Below are 26787 nucleotides of genomic sequence, written 5' to 3'. Positions count from 1 at the left end.
CACACACGAATAACCAATAAGTACATCGATAAATTTCGTGAGACAAAAGAAGATTCCGCGTTATACGAATTACACAAAAACAGAAACTACCAACACCTGTTTATGTATCTCACATCTCACAATAGGAATCCAAAAGGAAACAAAACTATTCACGTTGTCAAACAACACGAACGACGCGCACTTGTTTCTAAATTTCGGTTAAAGTCGTACGAAAACAAAGCAATCTGACACGGAATAGATTGCCGAGGACACTGGGTATTTGCCCGACTTTCATTGAACCGACAAATCATTGGCATAATATTATGAGTTTCGGCCGTTAGATGCTCGTACAGAAACAATGGGGCAAACGGTGGGACGTATGCCTCATACATGGGCCGATATATTAGAGGAAAAAGATCATGTTCTGTATTGGAGTGGAGAGGTTTTATCGAGAGTCGCCGATAACGTAAATCAAGAAGAATCGTTACTGATCGATTACGGCAATGAAAGCATCGACAAAAAAATCGACGCATGGATGGAATCTAATCAAGCACGAATCGACAGGATATTCAGTAAACATCCAGATTTACCGGAATCATATAAATTTCAAATGGCAAACGAACTCGAACAAGTAATTATTTTTATAATTATCGTATCTTTTAATATTAACAATTTTTGGTTAAACTTTATTAATAAGTAATGAACAGTAGCTTTATTCATAATATATGTGGACAATATTAATAGTTTTATTACCAACATTAATTATTTATTTTTATATTTAGATAAAACAAGAGTTTAGGATAAAAATGAGAAACGATTATTACCGTGGCTACAAGGATATGAGGAAATTTACGAAGAAAGTGGATTTATTAGGAGAACGACAACGAAAGATACACGCCAAAATTCAGAATCTTGAAAATATTTGCGATGGTGATGTGAAAATGTTTCAGAATAAATTCGGACCTCTGCGAGTAAAAACGTTTAAAAATCTTAGAATAGGTGAAAAAATGATATTGCAAGACAAGAAACTGAAGTCACAGTTTGCTAAACGTGTATGATGTCTTATTTTTCTCTCATATTTTTCATCTAAGTAAGCAATAATAATTACATCATATTTTTCCTTTAACATTAGGTATACGATATCGATCATAGAAACGTGGAAGAATGTGCAAAATCCATTGATAAATTAATAAAGATGATTGAGAAAGCTGCGCTTAAGTTATGATAGTAATAAATAAATTATTAAATTATAATAAAATTTAAATTAGGTAAGAAGAAATTGTAAAAGCACTTAACGAAATGAAATAAAAGTAAAATGTACGAAAAATATTGTTAAGACGAAAATAAATTTAATTATATGTAAGTATATCTAATGTCGATAATGTCACAGCCATGTCCGTAATATTGAATCTTGTTTCATCATTAACCAGGTAGTAGACACCGGTACAATCTCAAATTACTAACAGCATTTCCGCTATAATATTAAGTAGTCATCCTCAACTCCTTCCGTTCGTTGCGTTAGGAAATGTCACATTTCTCACTAGTGCAAATTTGCATTAATTGAATTTTGGCAACAAGAGAATCGAGTTTCCTGAATGATTACCCTGTCCAACACGATTTTTCCTTTTTTGTAATATGCATTCGGTGATTCTTATAGAGTTATTCGACCAAAATATGAACCTGAAAGACAGAATTACTGAATTACTCTGTCTTCCAAAAAATTAGATCATTAAGAAAACGCAATACTTGTAAAACACGCTCGTAAAACATTTCAATAAAAAAACTATTTTAACATAATACGATCAATGATTTAGAATCTCATGAAAGAAAATCGGTTCTGAAGAATACGATAAGAGAGATTAGTTTGTCACCCCCGTATCAACAGAATGTATCCATATGTAGGAACAATCGCATGTGCGTATATTTAACTAAAATAAAATCTTTCAATTAAATTGTTTGCACAATTTGCATTTACTTGCACTGAAAAGTTAATCAAATACACCTAGTTTATAAATTAATATATGTATACACACAAATGTTACAATCAATTTTTTAAAATCTAATTTATTCTATGTAATCTAATTTGTAGGATAAGAGAGAGCATTAAAGGAAATGAAAGAAGAGAACGATACAGGAATATCATGTAATCAACGCTGTTGGGGGTAGACTCTTTTGGAGATTCTCATTACTAGGAAAGCAGACTGTGCAAGATAGTTATGTGTTATATGGCCTTTGCAGGGCTGTATTCAAGCATCTCTACGTAGATGTGCATCGGTAATTACAGAAAGTTCTACAACATAATCAGTGTTTGCTTATCAAATTTATATATTTAAACATTTTATGTTAATCACAAAAGAAAAGCATATTGCCACTTGTATGGTTTTCAAATAAATACAACAGTAATATACATTCCAGAAATACCTCTCTCATTACCTTTATAACACATTTAAAATTCATATGTAGCTCCAAAGATTATATCGAATATTCAAGAGAGAACTATAGAAATAGGTGGTGCCTGCATGAAATAGATACATGCCTGAGTACAATTTACGCGGGAATTTTCGTCTCGATATGTCGCTGCGTTCAAAGTCCATGTCTTTACAGTTGTAGGAGTCCATGCATCTTCCCCTCGTCAAGCGACGTAAAAAGTTTCCATGTTTAGAACATTTTTACATGAGCTACTTTTTACATAAGTAAAACACTATTGCTAAACCACGACGCCGCGGTAGCAACGGCGGTCGCTGGAAGCCGGACATTATTAGAAAACTAGGAAACTCGAGGAGCCATTTCTTCTTCCTGATTAAGAATACATTTATCTCCATCTATGAATGTAAATTCTAATTACTGTTAGTATGGAAGACTCAACGAGTAAATAACTACATTACCGATTGCGATATTAAAAATGTGTACTAACAACATCATAGAGGAAAGAGATGTAGAATAGATCGATAAAGCAGATGTATGAAATTTCTTTATATCAATACATTAAAATGCGACATACCATAAAAAATGAAATATTTATGAATTAAAATTTGCGTTTTTACACCTTTAAATAAATTTTAATAAGAGTTATCATTATTTTAAACAAAATTATTTCATATATAAATTCACTATTATTATGAACACTATAAAATTAATCACATTAAATTAATGTGTTGCATTATTTTTTATTAATTGTTTAATATGGTATACTACAAACTAATTAAATTAAATGAATCCAGTCTTTTATTTCTTCTAAATACACATAAATAAATTTGTCACATATATGATATATAAAAATATATGTATCTAGTTTACAAAAAAATAAGTACGTCTAGCATCACCTTCAATAGCCGTGATCGTCTAGTGGTTAGGACCCTACGTTGTGGCCGTAGTAACCCAGGTTCGAATCCTGGTCACGGCAATGTGAAAAATACATTGTCACGGGAAGGATAAATTTTTTTACCCTTTATTCTTCAGTTTCAAAAGAATATTAATAGTACATAATACTTTATAAAGTGATTACAAGCCGAATTTATTTTTCCGACTTCAAGTTTTGGTACTTCATTATTTATTTTCAAATATAATTGAATGAAGAATTTCAAAAGATAATGACTGATATTTTTCAACAGACAGTAACTATTTAAGGAAAGTAAAACGTAATGATTTCAGTTAATAAATGTAAATATATATTACAAGAATCATTATCACATTATTACTCAACTGTTTAAGATCTGATGTAATTCGTATATTAAAGGAAGCATTTATGTTATTATAAATAAAAAAAGTTATTCATAAGCTGTCAGCAAATTTTCTCTTGTAAAGTCAATAAATTTCAGGTATGATCACATCAGACACCAGTACTAAGTTCACGCTTCAAACTATTTCCATCATAATTCTTTTTTTGGATCTTTTAATACTTTTAAGATTTTTACATATAACATGGAGCAATATAAATTAATATCTTTAATTTCTATTTTATACTATATTATAGTATATACATGTGGTGTTTTTTGTGTTGAACTTAATAAATTACAATCACTTACATCACTAAAGCTCAACCACCCTAATGTGTACAATGATTACAGAGGTAATACAAATTTATAATGAGGATATTAAACAAACAAAATAATATATTGCATACATAAAGTTTCCTACATACATAATACAAGAATAATATTAGATTATTTATTAATTTTTTTATTTAGATTATATGATACATTCTAAAAGAGAATTAGGAGAAATTAATTTTATCACTACCTCCAAAGATGTGATCAAACATATCCGCAAATCACGTGGTGTACCAAAATCTAGTCGGCACCTTAGACTTGGTAAGAAAAAATTAATACATATTTGTGAAAAAATGAAAGTTTCAGTATATTATTATTTTTTAAGATTTGTTTAATAATTTACAGGTGATGCACATCAAATTGCAAATTATTTTCTCACTGATGGTCCATCAAAGGGTCATGCACATTTTGTGAAAGAAAGAAATTGTGAATCAGATAATAATGAAAACAATGTAAATGAAATAAGTAACCCAAATAATGGTAGTAATACAAATTTATCTACAAATGAACAAGATTTAAATACTACTCTGTCTGATTCCATTGTTGGAGCCGTACATGTTCCTCCATTACATCCTCCACATAGCAACTTGAACTCTGTTATACATCCAACTTTAGACACATTAAGTAAACTACCACACTTGCTATTAGGGAATAATTTATTACATTCTGTGATGCATCCTAATTTACACCCACATATTAATGCATTACATGATATTCCTAGCAGTTTGATAAAAACAGCTTCTTTACCAATAACTGGCTTAATGCAAGCTAGATCAGAACTCCAAAATATGTTTCACCCACATGGACCACTTCTTGGAAGTGTCAATAAAGTAAGAATATAATGTAATGTAATTTATATATTTTTGTAATTAAACATTATGTTTCATACTTTCAGGAGTTAAAGCATGCTAAAGTAAGAAAAAACCTTAAGAACAATTTTATGTATCCAGTTGGGTCACATCCACCTATTGTGGGATTAGCTCCTATAGGTTTTCATAACAATGTATGTACTATTTTGTTATAATTGTTAGTTAACTCCAAAAAATATCACAAATACTTCAAATTTACAGGTTCCGTTATCAAATGTGATTCATTCTCATATTCCAATACCTCATCCTGAGCCTAATGGTTATATTGTGAAATATGTACCACACGATAAACAAACAGTGCCACTATCTCCATCTAATGGTTCATCACAGAAACAGTCTTCTAACTATGGAGACAATAAGTCAAATGTTCAGCAAGATTCAACCAGTTCCACTAATAGTTAGGACAATGTTATATATAAAACAGAACAATTGACAAAACTATTGAAACTCAAATGTAAATGTTTCAAACTATATATGATAAGGAACATAATATTAATTACGAAGGACTGTATTAAATACTTGCAATTATGGATGAACAGTATACAGTTTAAAACTGTTTGTTAAAAGGTTTATACAAAATGTAATATAACTTCTTTTTGTACATGAGAATAATTCTTATTTTAACACTGAAATATACATAAGCAAAAAATACTTTTACGTTCTAGTATGCTTATTTCTTTTTATCACCTCCTTCCCTTTCCTTTTCCTTTCTTTGTTGATGAACTTGATGGCTGAGAAGATTGCTCACCACTTGATTGTTTTCCTTGACGAGTTTTTAATTTTGGAATAGTAGTGCCTACATAGGCTAAAACAGAATCTCTAGTTGGAAATTCAGGTTTTACAGGAGTGCCATCATCATTTTTCAGTTGAACACGAATACGTCCGCGGAATAATAATTCTTTACTACGCTCTCGTGGATGTAATTTGTTTTCTACTCCAACATTAAAACCAGCTGCTACCAATACATCTCGAATCTCTTGATGTGTAGGATTTTCAACACATTTATCTTTTGCAAGTTTTCGGCCTCCTGCTAGAGTTCTTTTACTATTTATATAAACTGGATAAATACAAATCCACCTGCAATACAAATAATATAAGCATTGTACTACTGTCAGTCTCAAGTTAACAAGGTTATGTAGCAGATGGTATGCATATAGGACGTATAGGAAATAAAATGTATTATGTAAAATCAATTATTTAAATATTTCCATAAAAATGAAACAGGAAATAATGCGATAAATACTTTAATGTATTAACAGAAATACCTTTCACGATCACTATGTTTCTTCGATGAATTCCATGTCATCGCCATGTTTGATGTTTACCTAGTTCCACGAAGTAATCAATGATATAAATATATTTTGAATATTCCATTATTACAAAAGTGAAAATAAATATTGTTAAATAAGATGTATTAAGCGACAAGAGTATTAATCTAATAAAAATAGAATTAAGATTCCAAAAATTACGTGAGAACAAAATGAAACTACTTGGGCTCGTCCGGGATTTGAACCCGGGACCTCTCGCACCCGAAGCGAGAATCATACCCCTAGACCAACGAGCCATGTAACGTTTACGCTTTAATAAATTAATTAAAACAATATATAATTAATAAATTAATATATATTTAAAAATATTGAAAATTAAATAAAAATTCCCATATAAACGTTCGCATTAGTTATTAACGTAGTATATTATTTATTAAATAATTTACATAATAAAATATTAACTTAATATAATGCTTATTTTTAATTTATTTTTATTGAATATTTTACAAATAGTTATATTTTTTATTACACTTCAAGCTAAAAAGAAGTATGTAACATTTCAATTATGTAATATTTATTTTAGTAAAATGCTAACACTACTTCATATCAAAATAATCTGTTGATTCCTTTCTGGACCCACTTTTGTTGTAAAGATAATAAGAAATATTAGCAAACTTAAACCTTTATTTACTTCAATAAAATTTAATCTACTTTTTTACCTATATGTAGTGTTAGCAATATTTAGCAATATTAGTTAGCAGTATTTTATTAAAGATCCAAAAATGACTAATATAAATAAATATAGATATTTTATTATTAACAGTTACTATCTAATTACTATATAATTGTCAACAACAATATACGTATAGATATTTCAACTACAATTTGTTCCTTAAAATTTAGACACAATCGAACTGATTTATAAATAACAAATACTACAACCAATCTTTTCTATGCTACCTTGAACTAAGACCTGACTGATCGGTTTTTAAGACTCAATCACGTACTTACTAATATTATTCGCACCCATTACAAAGTATCTGATAAATTTTCATTCCATATTTGTTACACAACAGTTACGTATCAGTGCAAATTCCATTTAGCGTAAATGTTGTAATGATATACATATACAACATTGACTTTTGCACGATATTTCTAGTCGATATTTTTCATAATAAATATATCGGATATTATATTAGAAGAACTACAATTAATAAACGTACGAAAAATTTTACTGTTACGTGATGAAGAGCGTTTTTGCAATCAGCTTCAACTTTCACTGGTACGGGCTCATTGCATGATTAATAAGCAATTATCGTATGTAGTGGTGAAAGTGTGGTTTACTTTCGCATAGGTAGCAAACGATAATAGGATCATTGTATGTAGAATATGTTCCAATTGTGAATCGAGTTCATTTGTAGAAACCCGATGTACACATAATAAGCTGATTGAATAAAAATAATTAGGTTAAGTGAAATATAAAAATGTACAGTCTAAGTACTTTCAAAGAAAAATGTTAAAATAAATAAATATTTTATGCATATTTTTCTTTACATTTACATTATAATAAATAATAAATGTATACTACGTATAATATATATACGTATAGTAGTATAATATACGTATAATATAAGTAATAAATAGTATAATATACGTATTGATCGAGAAGAAATTTAACATAACTCGAAATTTAAAAAAATGATCATTGTCTCGAGAAATAAATATTAAGTGTCAAGTAGAATGTATAAAAATGAAATTTTACGAACTTTTCAAAATATTTATTTGTCCAATATCAGTAGTACAATTATAATTACACTTCCTTTACTATTAATATTCTAAATTATACGTATCCTAAAATAAAAATCTGGCTTCTTGCCTACATGTGTCTATCGATATTGTATGCATCGTCGTCAATTTGTAAACGATAGTATGTTACATTATGTTTCCCATAACAAATTTCTGCATTGTGTATATCTGTCATAAAAAAAAAGAAAAAAATATTACTAGAATGTAAAGGAATTCTTTTTATAAAAAATACGTCGTATCAATTAATTCATTCATTTATTTTGGAAAATAGTGATCATTAAATAGTAATTGTAAATATATTTACATATATTCACGAATACTTACTTTTGCAATTTTAAAAAGTTTCATTTGTAAACAAGAGAATATTTCTTAATTTCAGAAAATAAATGAAGGTTTCTATTGCTATCGACATACATATATTTAATTTGAGATATTTATGTGGCATCAGGATATCAACAGACATGGAATATTTTCAGTAAGTTTAATCAAATCTAAGCAATGTGAACTTTTTTAAATTTATTTGGTCTTAGGTCAAGATGTACAGAATTTGCAGCTCATTTGAGAAATGTCGATATTTGTGCAGAGAAGTAAGTTTAACCTAAACAATCGAATCATAATGTAGTACAAATTTTACATTAAAAATAATCCAAATCATTCGTACATTATTCGATTAAGTTTCAGTACTTTACGATTTCGTTAATATTTTTATGTATGTATGTTTGTATAGAAGATTATAGAATACAACGTTTCATAATGTATATAATTTATATATAGTTTATATTGAGTGATAGTCCAAGGAGTTAAAATTTTCGTATTAAAATTTGGCGACGTAGTTATGTCACATATTATTAATCACAGTTTTTATCATTGTTTCATTTCCCACCTTTACTCCTGCATGTGATAGGAAATTCATGACAGATAACCTATAGTAAAAGGCCTTAGTATCATCAAGTGTATCGTCAACAAAAAATAGTATTTTGATAAATATTTGAAAGGTTTTCAGTATCCTCTAATGTGTGTCATTTTTAAATTTATTTGTGTTTGACATGCTTGTAAACATAAACATTATTCAGGATTTTATTATGATACTGTTTTTGTAATTTTTTTTTTTTTTAATATTGTTCTTTGTTACAATTCTTTATATGTGTTATTGTCATTCTTGTTTATTTTCTTATTAATAATAAAAAGCTCCTTAATTGTTTAGTCGTAGTTACTTTCTCCGATAATATGTCATAATGTAAACATACAAAGTATAAATTTCGTATTTCTTATATGCGATAAAATGTTAAATTACATGTACACGTGTTAAACATAATTATAACTTTATCGACTGTTGATTAATGCCACATGAATGTATATTTGACATACATGTTATCACGAGAGAAAGAAAATAATGGTATAATATCAATCAGAAATTAATAAAACCGATCATTATATTCTTTCAATTATGAAACTTGCACTTTTATCTGCTTAAATGCACGAATTATGAAAGTGTACCTTCAAACATTGTTATTACGTAACACTACTTCCCACTATATGCGTATGTTATAATGTATGTTTTCATTTCGTAAATTATTAAACATTTTATTCCTTACTGTTTCATAGAAAAAATATAAATTAACGCGAAATATAATAATTTAGTAAACAGCTATAGGTGGCATTTAATTTTTATTGTAAATCGCAATTTTACGCGATTTGCTACTTTTCCTTCCAAACTGAATAACCTTCCTGCCCCATAAAACGACGTTCTTAAGGCCGATTTCTACGATGACGAAGTTGCAACAAATGAGCAGGCGCACAAATGCTTTGGTTAGTTTACGTGCACGTCAGTCACGTTTGCGATCTATCCGTGCTTGGTAGAATCGATTTCACTAAACAAAAGTGATTTACGTAGAAAAGGTTCTTATTCCTTTACGGAGCAGAAACATAGTGTTTCTTATCAAGTCATAGTCGAGATCTTTATTAAATTATGCTCTATTATTTCTTTTGAATTTTATTAATAAATTAGAATTATATTAATCGCCAATGGGAACCCATCATTCGAAGGATATGCGTAGTGGAGTGCGAGGTTGCAAACTGTAAGTGAGGACATACTAAACTCGTAACGAATATTATAAAATTTCTTATTATCGAAGCATTAAATATCTATTTATCCGCGGTGTCTTTCTATAACTATAGAATCTTTGTATAAGTACAGAAATGCCATTTCACAGTGTTGTAAAGAATTCATGAGTTTCTTATGACATTTTTCAAACGTAGTTGCATTTGTTTGTATTGTTTCGTGCATAAATACATTCGAAAAGTTTTATTTCACCATTGGTGGAAAAAGTGGTGATAAATGAGAGCTCTTCTGCTGCTTGCAATCTGAAACAAAACAAAGATATGGGAAATGTTGGTTACAATTAGCTTTTGTTGAATGTGTTATAAGAATGAGTTCCCATGGAATTAATCGTAATCGTTAAATATGTGAATTCTTTTTTTAAATTCAACATCGCAAGACGAAAGTATAGATATGCACGAAGAAAGTTAAAATCGAGAGTAACCTAGAGCACAGTTTTACATTATCGTTTTGCAAATAAATAAAAGATATAGATTTTATTGAATATCTAAGCAGTTAAATGACTCGTGAGAAGATAATCCTTTGAAAACATTGATGTGTCACGATGTTTTATCATTTTATAATTTGTTGCGTGGTTCTTAGTTCATAATTTGCTGATCATGCCCATTTTTATTGCGACTTGTGCATCTTTTTTTTTATCACGCGATTTGTCTAATTCTCTCTTATCAGAACATTTGAGCAATTACGTTACTCGTGAAAGAAACTAAAACAAATCTGACCTGAACTGATAACCTCTATATTTTGTCAAATCTAACGAAAAAGATCCCCCCTTTTTTTGTTCGTGTTGTACCTTCGTTAATCGAAAAATATAATGCATACAACTTTTATTACATTCGATATGTTTTACATATGTATTGATTGGAATTGATTATGATTTTTTTGTTTGTTTGTTTGGCAATACCATATTATGCGACAACAGGTTACCGACCTACTGCTTTTATCATCGTACGATATGTGTAAAAAGTTGAAATTTATTCTTGTTCTATTATTGTTACAAAAAGTATGATACGTTATCGATTATTTTTTACTGCTTATTCCGAACTGAAAATTAAAGCACCAAAAATATTTAAACAAAAATTAAATTTCTTTAAATGTTTTTTATTATATACAATTTTATATTAAATATTCCATTTTTCAAAAATATTATGCTTAATAATATTAGAAAAATTTAGGAATATAAAAATGATTTATTAGAACTTTTCTTAATTCAAATAAGTGTGGAAATTTGTAAACTATTCTGTCTGCTACGCTAACCTCGCAACAATGAGCAGTATACATATCGAAAAATATTTTATTAGTTCTAAAATATTAATCGGTCATGCCATTGGGTCATTTTTAATCGCTATGAAGATAGACTTAACTGTCTAGCAATTTTTTTAAGAGTATTCATTTATTCAGATAAGGCATATTGAAAGAAATAAAAATTTCGTATTTTTGATGCACGCCTGACGATCACGTGACATATACTACTAAGTTATCAGTATGACGCAATGGTCATACGAGTAGTCGCGCGGTTTAACTTTATTCTTAGTAATAGATACAGCAGTTTATCGAGAGATGTCAGATCGAACGACAGGCAATTTATACGGAAATCGCGAGTATGTCAAAGCGTTTCCTCAAGCGACTAGAGTGTTACTTTACTAACTTTCTTCGTCAGTCGAGTCAGTTACGTTATGCTACTAGAGACCTTGAACCAGACAGACACGATCAGTTGAACGACAGGTACTACATCAAAGTTTTTGAAGTTTCGAGTTTCCATTTCCTTTCTTTACAAAGTAAACGAATTATAAAACTCTTATTTCATTACGACTTATAAAACTTTCGTTGATCATATTAAAAATAATTACAATTTATGGAAATAAAATAGCGCATTATGGTTATTGTTACTATTAATATTCAGTCTACTGTATTCATTAGAATATATACAAAAGATAAAAGAGATAATTTATGAGAGGTATATATTGAAGGAGCTAATATAGGATGTTTTTATTTTTAACTTATGCATCGATGTTCATTATTTAATATTTAAATTACATAATGAATTTGTATAGTAGGCACATATATCTTTTTTTAATTTCGAAATTTTCTGCGTTATTTAATGTACAGAATTACGTAGTAATCCTGAAAAAAATGGTGTTTTATAATTTTTGTATAATCGTGTAATATCACGCTTCTGTGGACGTAAAACCTTTTTGTAATACGTAATTATGATGTATTGTTTCATTATGAAATTAATATACAATAAATATAATTGTATATTATTATATCCTATAATTGTATAGAATTTGTTAATAGCATTTTTTTCGTTACAAAGAAAAGTATGATTTAAATGGTATTTTTATATCGTTATTTAATTTTTTTTATTTTAATAGTGTTTTATCTATTATAAAATACGTGTAATGTATTTTTATAATATTTTTATAATATTATTCATGGCCAAACGATAAAAGTCGAACAATTTTCGTTCAATGGGCGAAGACGCGCGACTGCGCGATACACGCGCTTGCGCTGTTAGATATATATTCAGTAACGTAGCAAGTACATCGTTCTCCCATTTTATTCGTGACGAAAATATTGCAATACGAGTTTTTTCAAAAAGTATGATTGTTATCTCAACTTTTGATGCAGTGTTTAGATTAGTGAAAATTCTTCGTAAAAGACGTTATTATACCGTTTGACACTTCGCCTTTACCATAAACTTGCGATCAAAAACTTATCATTCGGCGAGTGTAAACACTAATCATTTTCCAAAACGTTATTAAAAGTAAAATATAGATTACAATCTTGAAAAAAAAAATCACATCGGATTTAATCATTAGCTCATATGATAGATACGTAACTGTGCTTTACTCCCCGCGCCCTAACCTCACCTCTCCTGGACGCTGCTGCGTTCTGCCGTACCGACATTACTCTTCAATCAGCCTTAAACTTCGTTCGTCGTTTGCAGGATCCAAAGCAATAGTCAGTTAGCCTGCGACAGTAAATCTTCGACGATGTCAAGTCTTCAAAGGGATCAACTTGGGCAACGTGGACATGGAGATGTCGTGTGTTCAAGTTTGCTCCGCGGTCTCGATCATCTAAAGAATCCCCAGTTGAATAAGGTATGTTAACGTTACGTGTTATCGATTTAATATGTAATTACAACGGTTTTCGATGCCGGTAGAAGTGCTGAAAGTTCTACGTCTATTGTTAATGTACTTCGTGCTTGGCGCAGTGCTTCAGTTAAAAAATGTCGTTCACTCCGTGCTATTAGCATGTGACTGTGCATAATAGCTCTGTAGAGGAAAAAAATGACGGCATTAAGTCACTTCCCATTCACTATTGTTTACTGCCACGGTATCCAAGGCACTCGTGATTCTATATAGCTGAAAACATTCCAATAATAATCCGTGGAAATAGCTCGTGCATTATAACCTTTTCCTTGGCGCGAAATTTGCATTTCAAATGCGTTTATTGCTTCGTCTATTTGAAAACTGAAAACTATTTGTTATTTCGAAATATATAAATCGTAATCGTGGTAATTTGGTAATTTATGAATGAAAAGATATTCCATTAGTATTTCAATTTCGTTTCTCGTATAATACGAACGATCCACAGCATTACTTATCTTTATCTCTGACGAAATATTAATTACAGTTTACAAAATAGTTATTCTGCAATTTTTCGTAATCTTTCGAGATATGAATAATAACTTTTTTTTTCGTTATTTATTATTCAATATTCTAGTTCTGGATGATAAAAAGCTGCGATATAGAATTAGAGTAGTACTTCCATACCGTTGAACGAGGTCAATATCGACCAGTGAGAAGCACGTATAAGGAAATATGAAAAAAGATGGTTATGAAAGTATCGATGATCACGTTCGATGAAAACACGGAAAAATACGAAAAATATTCGTTAGGTGGATAATTGCTTGGTTACGTCCAATGGGTCACGTAGTCGCTGCGATTCCGTGAAATTCACTTTCACGTCACACCATCCACGAAACGGAACATACGGTGGCATGACAACCCGAGGATGATGAAACCGCCATTTTTTACGAACATGATAAAGCGCTGTTATCTTTATCATATTTTCTATATATATTTCTATATTTCTACAATATCTATTACTTGATTGCAATCAGCATTATTTTAATTGATTAACGTGTCTTATATTTCTTATTATTTTCACGATGTTATTATAAAATAGCTGATTCATATAAAAATTTAATATATGAATATGTATTTCATACGAATGAAGTTAAATGTATTCGTAAGTAAAATAAGATATAATACAAACTTTTATTTAAAAAAACACTATTTATCAGACATTACAGGTGCATATATTAAATTATGTTATTTTCATAATTTTGTTATTGTATATATTTTACAATTAGATAAGATTGTTAAAAATAGAACGGAACTAATTTTTCAGCCTTACAGTATCTTGGGCGCAACATGATTCGTAATAGTAGTGGTCAGACTAAAATAATTTTCTCGATGACTGTGCAAACTGGATACAGAATGTTCCACGCGGAAACATTCAGTCACTGTTGCGAAATATACCCAGCATTTCGCGGTTAACAGCAGTCCTTTAAACGCTAACAATGAAGAAACCACGTATCTCTCTATGGAAGTTTCGGATTTACCATATCTTTTTTCCCGTGACTCAAAAACTTGCAATTCTCCATGACTCTTAAATTCATCGACCCGTATCTATTGCAGTCAATAAAAAGTCGATTATGCAGTACAGTACGGGATCTTAAAAACAGGCGTAATATTAATCTCAATCTCTATTATCTACGTCATCCATTCGATATTCAAATACATTATGCGAATGGAGGAAAATTGCGTTTCGAATTTCAGTGCAAATTTAATTCGCACCTTTTTTACTTATTCAGATTTTCCAATTCTTTTACATGTAATAGCGGTTTCATAAATATTTACAAACTTTTTAACGCCTTTATTAAATAAATAGATTAACTTTTTATCGTTGAGATATAGGTTAATAACATTTTGATGTTTTGGGGCGGTATGTACGTATTAATATAACGTCTACGAGAGAGGTCAATTTGAATTTGATGTATGTAGCAACAGATAACGACATTCCATTGCTATCTTTTCAGCGAAAAACTCTCCTAACGTATATTTTAATACTTTCATATTTTGCCAACGTATGTTGCATAACCAAGAAAAATTTCTAAAATTTTGCATATCGGGTAGCAATTAGAATGTCGTATCAATAAAGAAGATTATTACGTCTCTAATACGATGTACGAATAATATCGAATTTAACATGCTACTCGATGATGGAATTTTTTGAGCTATTTGTTAAGAATCTGACGAAACTCGATATGTTTAATTTAGATTTCTCGGTGAAATAAGAATGTTGGAATAAACGAGACGTAAAAATGGTGGAAGTAGTTTCACTGGAAATAGGTTTCACAGTGAACTAAGGACCAAAAGGTTGTACGTGCACGACTTCACGTTCGCCTATCTGGTATTACTTTCTAAATATCTGCCATCTGGTATCTAAGTGTTAAATATTTTTCATGTTGGAACCACTTTGAGGACTCGATACGTGAAATTTTTATCACCTTTCGTAACCGGATTTTCCTCTGTTAAGAAAAAGAAAAAGAAAAATGCGAGGTATGGTCAACTGTAATTTTCCATTTAAAGGAAATCTGTATGAATTAATCATTCTTGCTCGGTAATAATGCGACACTGCGTGGTAAAATACAATGACACAGCCAAGAGTAAATTTGTATAAATAGGATCCTAGTTATTGGAAATTTTCTAATTGACAATTTTTTGGAATCACGTTAATTTAACTGAAATTCAATTTTTAAAATGAATAAATGTTCAACGAAAAATATTTGGAGATCGAAAACTTGATTTTCTGAAGATTTAAAATCTTTACATATTTAAATCTCAAAACGAATTTTAAGTCAAATTTGTCTTCACCTTTGAAACCTTTGGAATAAATTTTACCTGTTTTCGTCTCTCTCGTTCAAAGAGAATTTCGATAATTTTTCACTAACGAGACAGTGAATTTTATTAGCAAACGTCTCACTACCTAGGATTCAGTGTGTCTCCAAGTTAAAATAAATTTAATTCTTCATAGTCCTCTGAGAGTTCAAGAAGATTAGTTGGCGATATGTCCTTATCTCCCCTCGTTCTTCTATAATTTTTCCTCTGTTTCTGCAAGAATCACACACGTCACGCGATAGTTTAATTAAATCACCAAACGAATTCGCTGATAAAATGCTCGTGAATAATAAATAGAAGTATACTTTTGCTCCAAAAGTGGCTGAGATTCCAAACAATTTGCAAGATAGAGCTAGCTGCTTCAAGATCTGATCACTGCTATGTCTCTCTAACTCATCACATCATGAATCTAAAAGAAAATGATTATTAGATCAAGTGAGACACAATAAAATACTCGAAAGTGTGGGAAAAATAGATTTTACTCACTTCGACGACTCATTAATAATCTTCCTTAATGTTGGAGTCATCCTCGATAAGCATCCTATAGATAGGATGTTCGATTTTGATGAATGGCTTCTAAAAAATTGTAGAAATATCTTAGCAACAAGTTAAAAGGCAATACTGAGTGGTCTTTTGTTTTTCAGAGTCACTTAAACATGACCGTGATACGTATACTATTCTAGAGACTAAGGATACTAAGAGATCCTTCTGAGAAACGGTATTTCTGCGACAACTTGGCAAGAAGTACCATTGCAATGGGCAAGGAAAGAAACGAAGTACCGTTTGACACCAAAATCTTCATTGAAACTGAGACTTGCACGACGACTTCTGCAACAGCCTCCTCTGGACTAAAGGAAACGTAGAAGTTCTGAAGGATCTTTGAAAATGGAAGAACGGTAACGAGATCAAACAGAGTTCCATGCCATAAATGGTAAAGTGTTCATAAGGTATGGCTAAGGATGATGTAGATTTTGTCCATTTACTATGACACTTGTCTATGATTATGTAGAAAGTTGAAGAAACTGCAAGAAATATTTATATGCATTTTACATAAATATGTTCACGAATAGATGAGAAGAAGTATGTAAGAAGTACATAAGAAGTACATTATGAAGCACGGTACAGAGTACATACCTTATTCAAGGCGCAGCTGGATTACGCACGATACGTCAAGTACCGTTTGGAACAAGTACCGAGATCCTTGTAGTAGGTCGTGACTTGCTTCGTGACCAAAGGCTTCTAGAGCCACGTATCGATCGCTTGTTAGCCCCAGAACTCCTGGCAACCGTTTCCATCGGGGATTGTTTATCATGGAACTCAAGGATCCTGTGCTGAACTCGCAAGAACAATGGACACGGATTGGTGGGATCTCGTCCCGGATTTTCATAGAACAGCTCGTATTCCTGAGCCTTTACTCGCCCTGGATGGAAGGGTATTCGTGACTATACTGTAGAATGTTAGAATTTCGTTAGACTACTGTGCTACTTGGCTTTTATTTCATCAGAGGACTATTTGAAGCTCGTCTTTCTGGAAGTGTCACCTGACTTGGTCGATGTTAGGATTGATATTTCAAGTTTTTCCAGTAATTTTATATAAGCATTGTTTATAGCCTTTTACTTTAATTTTGGAGGGAGCTTTTAAAGTGTTCTTTAAGATTTCTTTCACTGTCACTGCATATCACAGCTTTATTTCCAACACAATTTTATGAAACATAAAGACATGAACAAGTTAATTGATAATTATAGTAACTCGTTAACAAATTACGCGAATATTATAATACAAAGAATCTGTGTTTTCGATAATGTTATGGTTAAAAAAATATATTTTTGTCAGTAATGTAAATTAATTAATTTGTGATGTCGTTTTGGGTATTTTAACAGTATAATCTTCAGGTGTGATAATACTTATTGTATACTAATTGGTAGGCGATAAATTTCAAGGAAATTGGATATGTGTCGTTTTTATTTTAGTTTTATTATTATGTCACTAGAACCTACTTCTAGCTATCTGCTTACTGATATTTGAATCCATTCTTGCAATTTTTGTGGTACTCTTGTGGTAATCTTTTGTGATTCATCACAAAACATCAAGGTTTATTATTTTCTTCATCTCCTTTTCAAAACTTCCAATATTCAATGAATTCTACATAGAGAATAATATTTAAATATTTAATTCTTGCAGTTCCAAAGTGGCAACAAATTTTTCAATTATGCTCCCAGATTGTTAATCCTATTTAATTTAATTTTCTTCAATTTCATTTAAACACCAGATATAATTAACCCTTTCATCAAAAACACTTTCATCAATCTCGAAAAATTTCAGTCGCCCTTTCATCTCTTTCGCCTCTTGCATCCACTCGTTGCGAAATTTCGAAAGTTCTCGACGATGTAATGCACCGTCAGTTGCATAATGATTAAAAAAAATCGTTGCCTGCTTTATCGAACCTCGATAGTATTCGGATCGTGCAGCTGGTAGATGAAAGTGATGTAGTAGATTTAGTATACTCTATCAACAGGTAGAGGATTCATGAATCTTAATCAGTGAAGTATGACTAATTTATTCAAATTGCTAGAAAAAATTCTGTTCTTTGGTCCATACTGTACTCTTCTGCAGTACATTCGACTTTGCTCCAAATAAAAAATTCCCTTTCACTCCATTCTAATAAAAAAAAACTTCGGTATAATTTTTCACATAGTCTGTGGTTTCATAGTCGAAGAGACAGATATACAAAAGTTAATTTTTGTAAAGTACGTGATTGTGTTACTGATAAATTGTAAGTTGTTGATTCATGGACATGTTCAATGTAATTATCCAGTGCCCTTGATGTATTATATCTTAGCCACCTAGTCATATGCTCAATATAGTCTACTATTAAATGTTTCATCATGTATTCTGCGTTGTAAGTTTCACACTTACACTTTTCACTTAGCATTGTACTTTATTACTCGGTTGCTTTACTAGCATCAAATGATTTATTTGTATCAATTTTAGATGTCCTTAACGACTCTATTGCAGATCTTCCGTTGAAAGCACGAAGATTATTTATAGACAAGCGTGAAGGTTATCGTTTTCTTGAAAGACGAAGTGATTGGTTTCTGGAAGAAGAGAGAGAAGAGGGGATGGTTCGTTTATCCTCGTCTTTTATTATAATTAATAAAAGTCAATTGGTGTTGTCAGCGATTGATATAGCCGGGACGTTCGAAGCATTGTCAACGACCCCAATTGCTGATGGAAAAATACTATAATACTTTCGAGTTCTTTGACCCTCCGCTGTTCAGTTGGACTTAGCTCCAGAGAGCCTGAATGGAATCTTTTGTGAAAAGTGCCGTTGCTGAAAGGGAAGTTTTATGCGATAGATCAGCAAAATTTGTCGTATTTTTTTTTCTTTTTTTTTTTTAATTTAAATTAAAATTTAATTAAAATATATTGGGATATTTTTCTAGTACCTAAGTGAAAAATCGTGCTAAGGTCCGATCAAATTACCATTTCTTCGTCTGGTACATCGATGATTTTAATATCTTGAAAATAATATTTTCCCTGAAATTTTAGATTTTATTAAGAAAAATTCTCATGTTATATAAAAGAATCTAAAGTGGAGTTTGAAGCTTTAAAGTTTGGTTAACTAAATTTACAAACAATAGAAAACGTTATTATGATAATAAAAATTCGAAAAAAGAATAGTCATAAAAATGGCGAAATTGAAATGAACGAAAATATCAATCGATACTGCTACAGGATTCTTTTGAGAAAATGAAAAAACAAGTTGTTTTTTTTAATTATTTTAAAATATATCTTTTATTATCGCAAAATGTCATTGACAGTATTCGTTAGGCTTTCAAACGAACGACGAAGACTGGAAGGTCAAGTAAATATATAAATGTTGGTTAAAGGGATTTGTATATTACAGGTGCACAGTGCAAAGTCTAATTATGTTGACAATTGTAACACGTTCTCAGATCATTCTTTTTTCAAAACGGCAATTTTATAAATACCTTTAAACCGATTAAGTAATCGATAACTGGATCCGATCGTAAATAGGAAATACGATTCACTATGTTATGTCATACCAGTGTCACGCGATTCATCGTTGTCACCGAAAGGAAGGGTTACAGACGTTTTATTCCATAATATTCGAATGTTTAATTGAAAGGTTACATTTCAAATGCATAGTGTGAAATCGATTATAATGAAAGGAAAGTTCGATCGATGTATCGATTATATGGCAATATGTCATAATGGAAGAAAATTTGAAGGTTAGAAATCATATAATAAACAGAAAAGTTTTACATCATTAGGATATTATGTTTCTAGAGCCAATTGCTTTTTAAAATTAATATTCATACAAATATTAATATTAGGAGAAGATTATAACAAACTCAAAGTGCAGATATAAATTTTGCACTGAAAAATTGTGTAAGAGGAATCATGTGCATATTATCGGCCGATGAATAATTTAAAGACAGGTAGTATAAAAATGCAAGGAAAAAATATCTACATTTATAAATAAAATGAACACAATTGTTTCGCTATTATGTACAAACTCAGTTGTATGAGTATGAAAGAATAATTGCCACAAGTATGTAGGTAAGAATAATTTTCAATATGTGACATAGAACTCATAAATTACAATAATTAACATCGTACGATAAGGAAAAGTTCTTCTATTTGTCCAACAGGACAAGATAATGAAATTATTGATTACGTAGTTTCTACTGTGTATAATCAATGCCATTCTGCGTGTACTAAATTGCCATTATTCGTCTAGAATAGACGTGTTATCATTTATCGATTAATCGATAGCATACAGTCTAATGGTTTCGTTATTGGGCTTTAAGCTTATTCAAAGAGTAATCGGAAGTTGTTCCACTTGAATTATAAATCAATCTACATATATCGATTCTATCTAGAATTGAATTATAAACAAAAGTGATATAAATGAAATGTCTTTTTTCGTTGATTGAATATTCTATATTAATTATATATTGCAGAAATATTTATTTAAATTGCTATTTTACCTTCTCTTATTTTTTCTTTTTATTTTTTAACTATCGACTGAAGACAAATTTTGTCGTTTTAAATACCTTGAACCAATTGCGTGAGGCATTGTTCATAAACTCAATAGACATTCTATGACTGATAATAAGGAATTGTTGATATTGGATAGTTAAAGAGGTATTAACAATTTTGTTTTTATTGAATATGTGCTTTCTCTTAACAACAGATATATAGTTTTTGATAAATAAAAATCAATGAAAAGCAATTACATAATTATATAATAAGCTCGCAACCGTGTCAGTTATTGAAATGTATTGTTCTATGCCCAACCACGACATCTGTGCGAACTAAGCTGAATTTAATTAGGTATAGCTAGTGCACTGTCCGCGATAAATCTTGCGAAGCAACTGAATGAAAAGTCCGAAATTGTGTTGGTAACGATTGCATTCTGCTTTCAAATATTCTAAACTCAAATCATTGATAGTAAGCATGAAAATTGTATTTCCAAAAATATTCTTGTACTACTACTAGATTTATTATTAATTATTCTTTTGTCAATTATCTTAAAGGAATATACCAAATTGCAATTGTTAAAATGGAAATTGATAAAATGGCTGTTTCATTGTTCTATATACTCAAAGCATTTTCGCCATTAAGTGGAGCCTTGAGCAAATCAAATGTAGATCATGGAGATATGCATCCTGAGGGTACTTGTTAATTCTAGTGTACATATAAGTATTGTATACATTTATCTTTATTAGTGATAATTAACATCCTACGGTTTTCTATTATTATGTTCATAATGACAATTTTATTTCGATTATTTAAAAAATTTGTTAAATTATTTTAAAAAACTTCGATTATCTTTTTAATAAAAAAAATATATAAATATTTACAGGAGTATATAATTATACATTTTGCAAAAAATAATAGGAATAGATTGTCTCGCATAACTATTCAACAATTTTAATTAATTAAATTGTTAAATGTAAGTTATGAAATATCTGTAGACGCGGAAGTCTAATCGAATGTGATATATCGATTCCGAACGTGACGTAAGATCGAGCTAGGCGAACAGCTGATCGTCTTTCACTTACGTTCATTGCCAACCCACAGGAATTTTCTCGTTAATCCATTCCAGTCGGTAATGACATAATTCCTGTGTATGTCAGGGTATTAGGGTGACCCATGATGCGTCTCGATTTATTTCATTTATTCAAACTGATGACTTGTCATTTAGATTAAATTAAATCAGTGAAGGAAATAAGTACATAGTCATCTTATTTCCTTTTCTAATCTGTTATTATTCTACTTCAATGAATTGATAAAATTCATTGACTAATGTTGTTATGATTGTAACCCTAACCAATTATAAAATGTCTTAGAATACTATAGGATATGTTAGATAACACAAAAATTATTGTTTAATTCAAAGAAAAATTTGTTTCGAACGTATACTTATAAAAGCACATTGTTCTTTTATTTTAGGGAATGGCCTTCACTATTCAAGAGAGGCAAACATTGGGTATTCATGGTCTTCTGCCAGCAGCTGTGAAAACTCAGGAAGAACAACTAGAACTCTGTCGTTTGAATTTGGATCGTTATGATGATGATTTATCGAAGTATATATATCTCATAGGCCTACTGGTATGTATAGAATATTTAACTATTTTCTTCTCTTATCAGTTTTTTTCTCTTTTTTTAAATTTACGGATTGAAAATGAAAATAGATGTAATCATTTATTATTATTTTACAGGATAGAAATGAGAAACTTTTTTACCGTCTGTTGGGAGACAATGTGGAGAAAATGATGCCTCTGGTATATACACCTACAGTGGGCTTAGCATGTCAGAAATTTGGTCTAATTTACCGAAGACCACGTGGCCTATTCATAACTATACATGACAAAGGTTACGTCTATGACATTTTAAATAATTGGCCTGAACACGACGTACGAGCCATCGTTGTTACCGATGGTGAAAGAATATTAGGATTGGGTGACTTGGGTGCTTATGGAATGGGAATACCAGTTGGAAAATTATCTTTATATACTGCTTTAGCTGGAATTAAACCCCATCAGTGTTTACCAATTACTTTAGACGTTGGTACAAACACTCAGGTTGGTGCAAGAGCTTTTAAGTAATTAATTGTATATCAATTACTAACTTTCGAGTTAAATTTTATTTACAAATTCTATTAATTATACAAAAACACGAATAAGTAATACATATCACCAAGAAGATACAGAATTTAACAAAACGATTTAATATTAATTTTTATTTCAGTCTCTGTTAGATGATCCTCTCTACATTGGTCACAAGCATAAGCGTGTCACTGGTCAAGAATATGACGAATTCCTAGACGAATTCATGCAAGCTGTTGTTAAAAGATACGGACAAAACACTTTGATCCAATTTGAAGATTTTGGAAATGCCAATGCGTTCAGATTGCTTAATAAATACCGCGATCACTATTGCACCTTCAACGATGATATTCAGGGTACTGCTTCGGTTGCAGTTGCCGGTTTGTTAGCATCTCTTCGTGTCACAAATACGAAACTATCAGAAAATAGAATTGTGTTCCAAGGTGCTGGAGAGGTAAATAATATCGGTATTTCATAATTTTTTCTTCATTTTTCACTGACTTTTGATAACCTCTTTATGTCATGCTTCATTTCGGAATCATAAATATGTACGTAATATAATTGGAATTAAATATTAAAATATTTAATTAAATTTTGTAGGCATCATTAGGTATTGCATGGTTGTGCGTCATGGCCATGCAGAAGGAAGGTGTCAGTGAAGAAGAAGCCAAGAGTAAAATTTGGATGGTCGACTCGAAAGGATTGATAGTTAAAAATCGTCCAAGCGGTGGACTGACGGAACATAAGCTGCACTTTGCTCGAGATGACAAGCCAATAGATACATTATTGGACGTCGTGAAAACTGCAAAACCTACAGTACTCATTGGTGCAGCAGCAGTTGGCGGAGCTTTTACCCGTGAAATATTGGAAGAAATGGGCAATAATAACGAAAAGCCTGTAATATTTGCTCTCAGTAATCCTACGAGTAAAGCAGAATGTACTGCTGAGCAAGCGTACACTGCTACAAAGGTATTATTGCAAATGTTAAATTACAGATTCTTTTTGTTTTTTAATAACTTGAGTATGAAATCCTTTATTTCATTGGGGACGTAATAATGCATTAGAAATTATACTTGATAAAATTCAATAGCTTGAAGACCTAAACTTAGTAATTAATTACAAATTTTTACAGGGAAAATGTATATTCGCTAGTGGATCACCGTTTCCACCAGTAACGTACAACGGTAAAACTTACTATCCGGGCCAGGGAAATAACAGTTACATCTTTCCCGGTGTTGCGTTGGGTGTGATATGCTGTGGCATGCGTACCATTCCTGAAGATACATTCCTCATTGCTGCTAAATCATTAGCCGATATGGTTTCCGATGAAGACTTAGATAAAGGAAATCTATATCCACCATTGCAGGATATTCAAAAATGTTCATTAACGATAGCCACCGAAGTTATGAAGTATGGTTATGAAATCGGTAAGAACTTCATAATATCATTATGTAGTTATATTTAGTAATTGTTATGGTGTGAACTACAAATGTTTGTTTAATTTCCATAGGTATTGCATCGGTCCATCCTCAGCCCAAAGACTATGAAAAATTCATTAAGGCACAATTATACAATACAACTTATAAACCATCAGTACCTCCAGTATATGTCTGGCCTAAATTGTAATTTTGACTGTCATCGTTTTATATACGAGGCTTTGATAAAATTTTTGAGTAGATCGATTATACAAATGTGTGTAACATTTGTTTAATGGTTTCTTTTATTTTTTTTTATTTGGCATGGTATTGTAAGAGTCTGTTGAACAGGTTCATATATAATAGATGTTATGTCTTTCGTGCGTATGTGTATGAGTAACATGTATGAATGTGTATTGTAAAAAGTATCCTATTTTAAACAGAGAACGATTTATTATGTCATACTATTGTATAAGTGTATCGTGATGTATTCGACCATCTTAAATTATTGGGATGAAAAATTTGATTTATTGGTTGGAAAAATAAATTTCAAATGATTATTTGAAAGAAATGTGTTTTTATTGCTACTCGAAACAGCATTTTTTCGCAGTGCTCAGACATATTTCTTTTTTTTTTTGTACGAGCAGCAGGATGTTGTAAAACTTCCGTCATGTCGTATGTATAAGAACTAAAAGAGGCAAACAAGACGTACATGAGTGGTAAGAGCTTCGTAATTTTTAAGAATTCATTCCTCTATTAAACAAAATAAAAGCAGAGGCATTCTTATGTACGTAAGCTCGCGTTTCTTTTTTTAAAGATATACGATGCACGCGTAGAACTCTCAGTATTGGGTGTTTTTAGAAAACAATCGATTCGCCTGAGCTTTCTAATCGTTTTCATAAGGATTGACATAACTTAAAATACACATGATTGTCTGCAACATTATAAGACAATGTAATAAAATTTAGATATACACTGACAGAAAAAGAAAGAAAAAAATGGAACAACTTCGTTAGCTTTATTCGAAAGTACCGAAAAAATTAACATTTTCTGAAGTAAATCGTATGTTATATCCTTATGGTCTCTGAAAACATTAACATGTGTATTTTACGACAATGAATTGGCGTTCACTGAATTTATCTCTCACTCACTCCCTTCCTTTCTCGCTTTCACTTTCTCTTCTTTGTTAATCTTAATTAATGTCAACACGTACGCATATATTTACTTGTCCCTTAACGTTAAATCTGATTCTTACTACTAAACACGCCATGGTCATCAATCTATAACAAACAGAGTATAAACTGCGACCCTTTACTCCAAACTTTGTTGCATAACATTGTAATAAAATTAAAGGATAAAATGTACAGAAGAGCGTTTAGAAAATGTTTACAGTGGTGGGACGCTGTTACGCTACACTGAGCAGACACACTGGTTCTTTTACGAACCAGTAACAGGGATCATATCAAGTGATTTAAGTGGTTATCTACCAATTTTAATGTCTCGTAAATGGAGATAAGAATGTTGACTTCGTGTAGTTTTATCCAAAGATTCTTGATGATCTATCATAAATTATATCGAATCCGAGTTCCACAGCACCATTTCACTACTGCTTTTTCTTTTATTTTACGTCGTTAATAAACAATACGATTTATGATTTAATCAATATCATCGATCGTTGTTGACAAATTTTATCATATTTGTTATTAAAATTTCGAACCTTTTTTCTTCCTTTCTTAATCTATTCACCTAACTTCATTTATTTAGGTATCGACTTACGTCATCGAATCTTGTTATTGCCGGAACTATACAGTCTTGTTAGACTTAAGGGTGTGAAAATAGTGACGTAGGGCAGTAGCGTCGTAGACAGTGGAGTGTCTGTCCAGTACGGAGGTCGGTCCCTTTCCTAGCTTCATCGTGAAAGAGAGTGCGATCGTTCATGACTTTGTTGAGAATCACCAGCTGCTCTAAGATCTGGTAATCTTTGATGTGCAGGTAACGCATCAAAGAAGGGATGTGTCAAAGCGTCTTTCAGTGTTATCCTCTGAGATGGTTCATATTCTAACATTTTTTGGATAAGATCGAACAATTGTCGATGCTCTTCATCGTCCGAAAGCATAGAGCGCTATACATACAAAAATAAAATACATCACTATTTTTCATTTTTATTTCTAATC

The 26787-nt window shown here is 30.8% G+C and overlaps 5 protein-coding genes and 2 non-coding genes across 12 annotated transcripts in view; 4 read left to right on the top strand and 3 right to left on the bottom strand.

Moving 5' to 3' along the window:
* The first annotated feature begins 337 nt into the window (after positions 1–337).
* Positions 338–1204, top strand: LOC108552109 (uncharacterized). Its single transcript, XM_017906514.1, has 3 exons — positions 338–610; positions 762–1031; positions 1112–1204. The coding sequence occupies exons 1-3, from the start codon at positions 338–340 to the stop codon at positions 1202–1204; spliced, it is 636 nt and encodes a 211-aa protein (XP_017762003.1).
* Positions 1205–3310: 2106 nt separating this feature from the next.
* On the top strand, positions 3311–3382 carry TRNAH-GUG (transfer RNA histidin (anticodon GUG)). Its single transcript has one exon. It is a non-coding gene; the product is annotated as a tRNA-His (tRNA).
* A 518-nt stretch (positions 3383–3900) lies between these two features.
* Positions 3901–5389, top strand: LOC108552118 (serine/threonine-protein kinase phg2). The gene is made up of 5 exons (XM_017906524.1): positions 3901–4048; positions 4167–4289; positions 4374–4858; positions 4924–5031; positions 5099–5389. The coding sequence occupies exons 1-5, from the start codon at positions 3901–3903 to the stop codon at positions 5297–5299; spliced, it is 1065 nt and encodes a 354-aa protein (XP_017762013.1). The 3' UTR covers positions 5300–5389.
* Positions 5390–5551: 162 nt separating this feature from the next.
* On the bottom strand, positions 5552–6236 carry Srp19 (signal recognition particle 19). The gene is made up of 2 exons (XM_017906523.1): positions 6163–6236; positions 5552–5974 (listed from the first exon to the last, which is right to left on the bottom strand). Exons 1-2 carry the CDS (start codon positions 6207–6209, stop codon positions 5581–5583), a joined length of 441 nt encoding a protein of 146 aa, XP_017762012.1. The 5' UTR covers positions 6210–6236; the 3' UTR covers positions 5552–5580.
* A 153-nt stretch (positions 6237–6389) lies between these two features.
* Positions 6390–6461, bottom strand: TRNAP-CGG (transfer RNA proline (anticodon CGG)). The gene has a single exon. It is a non-coding gene; the product is annotated as a tRNA-Pro (tRNA).
* A 3319-nt stretch (positions 6462–9780) lies between these two features.
* Positions 9781–26064, top strand: Men (NADP-dependent malic enzyme). 2 transcript variants are annotated; one of them, XM_017906527.1, is made up of 8 exons: positions 9781–10049; positions 13038–13191; positions 22543–22701; positions 22812–23174; positions 23341–23652; positions 23799–24167; positions 24331–24625; positions 24709–26064. In XM_017906527.1, exons 1-8 carry the CDS (start codon positions 9997–9999, stop codon positions 24822–24824), a joined length of 1821 nt encoding a protein of 606 aa, XP_017762016.1. In that variant the 5' UTR covers positions 9781–9996; the 3' UTR covers positions 24825–26064. The 2 variants fall into 2 exon arrangements, with proteins under 2 accessions (XP_017762016.1, XP_017762015.1); XM_017906526.1 differs by lacking the exon at positions 9781–10049 and adding an exon at positions 11618–11812.
* The window catches only part of Doa (CDC like kinase darkener of apricot), a 43441-nt gene continuing 41824 nt past the window's right edge, over positions 25171–26787 (bottom strand). For all 5 annotated transcript variants that reach the window (XM_017906532.1, XM_017906529.1, XM_017906530.1 and 2 more), the window contains one exon: positions 25171–26735. In XM_017906532.1, the coding sequence (XP_017762021.1) occupies positions 26523–26735 (213 nt within the window). In that variant the 3' untranslated portion in view covers positions 25171–26522. The remainder of the gene's footprint in view (positions 26736–26787) is intronic.

Source organism: Eufriesea mexicana, unplaced genomic scaffold (genome assembly GCF_001483705.2).
Source record: "Eufriesea mexicana isolate 0111107269 unplaced genomic scaffold, ASM148370v2 scaffold5531, whole genome shotgun sequence".
NCBI classification, from domain to species: Eukaryota; Metazoa; Arthropoda; class Insecta; order Hymenoptera; family Apidae; genus Eufriesea; species Eufriesea mexicana.
Note: the sequence above shows the minus strand (reverse complement) of the source record. Positions and strands in the feature narration are given on the sequence as shown.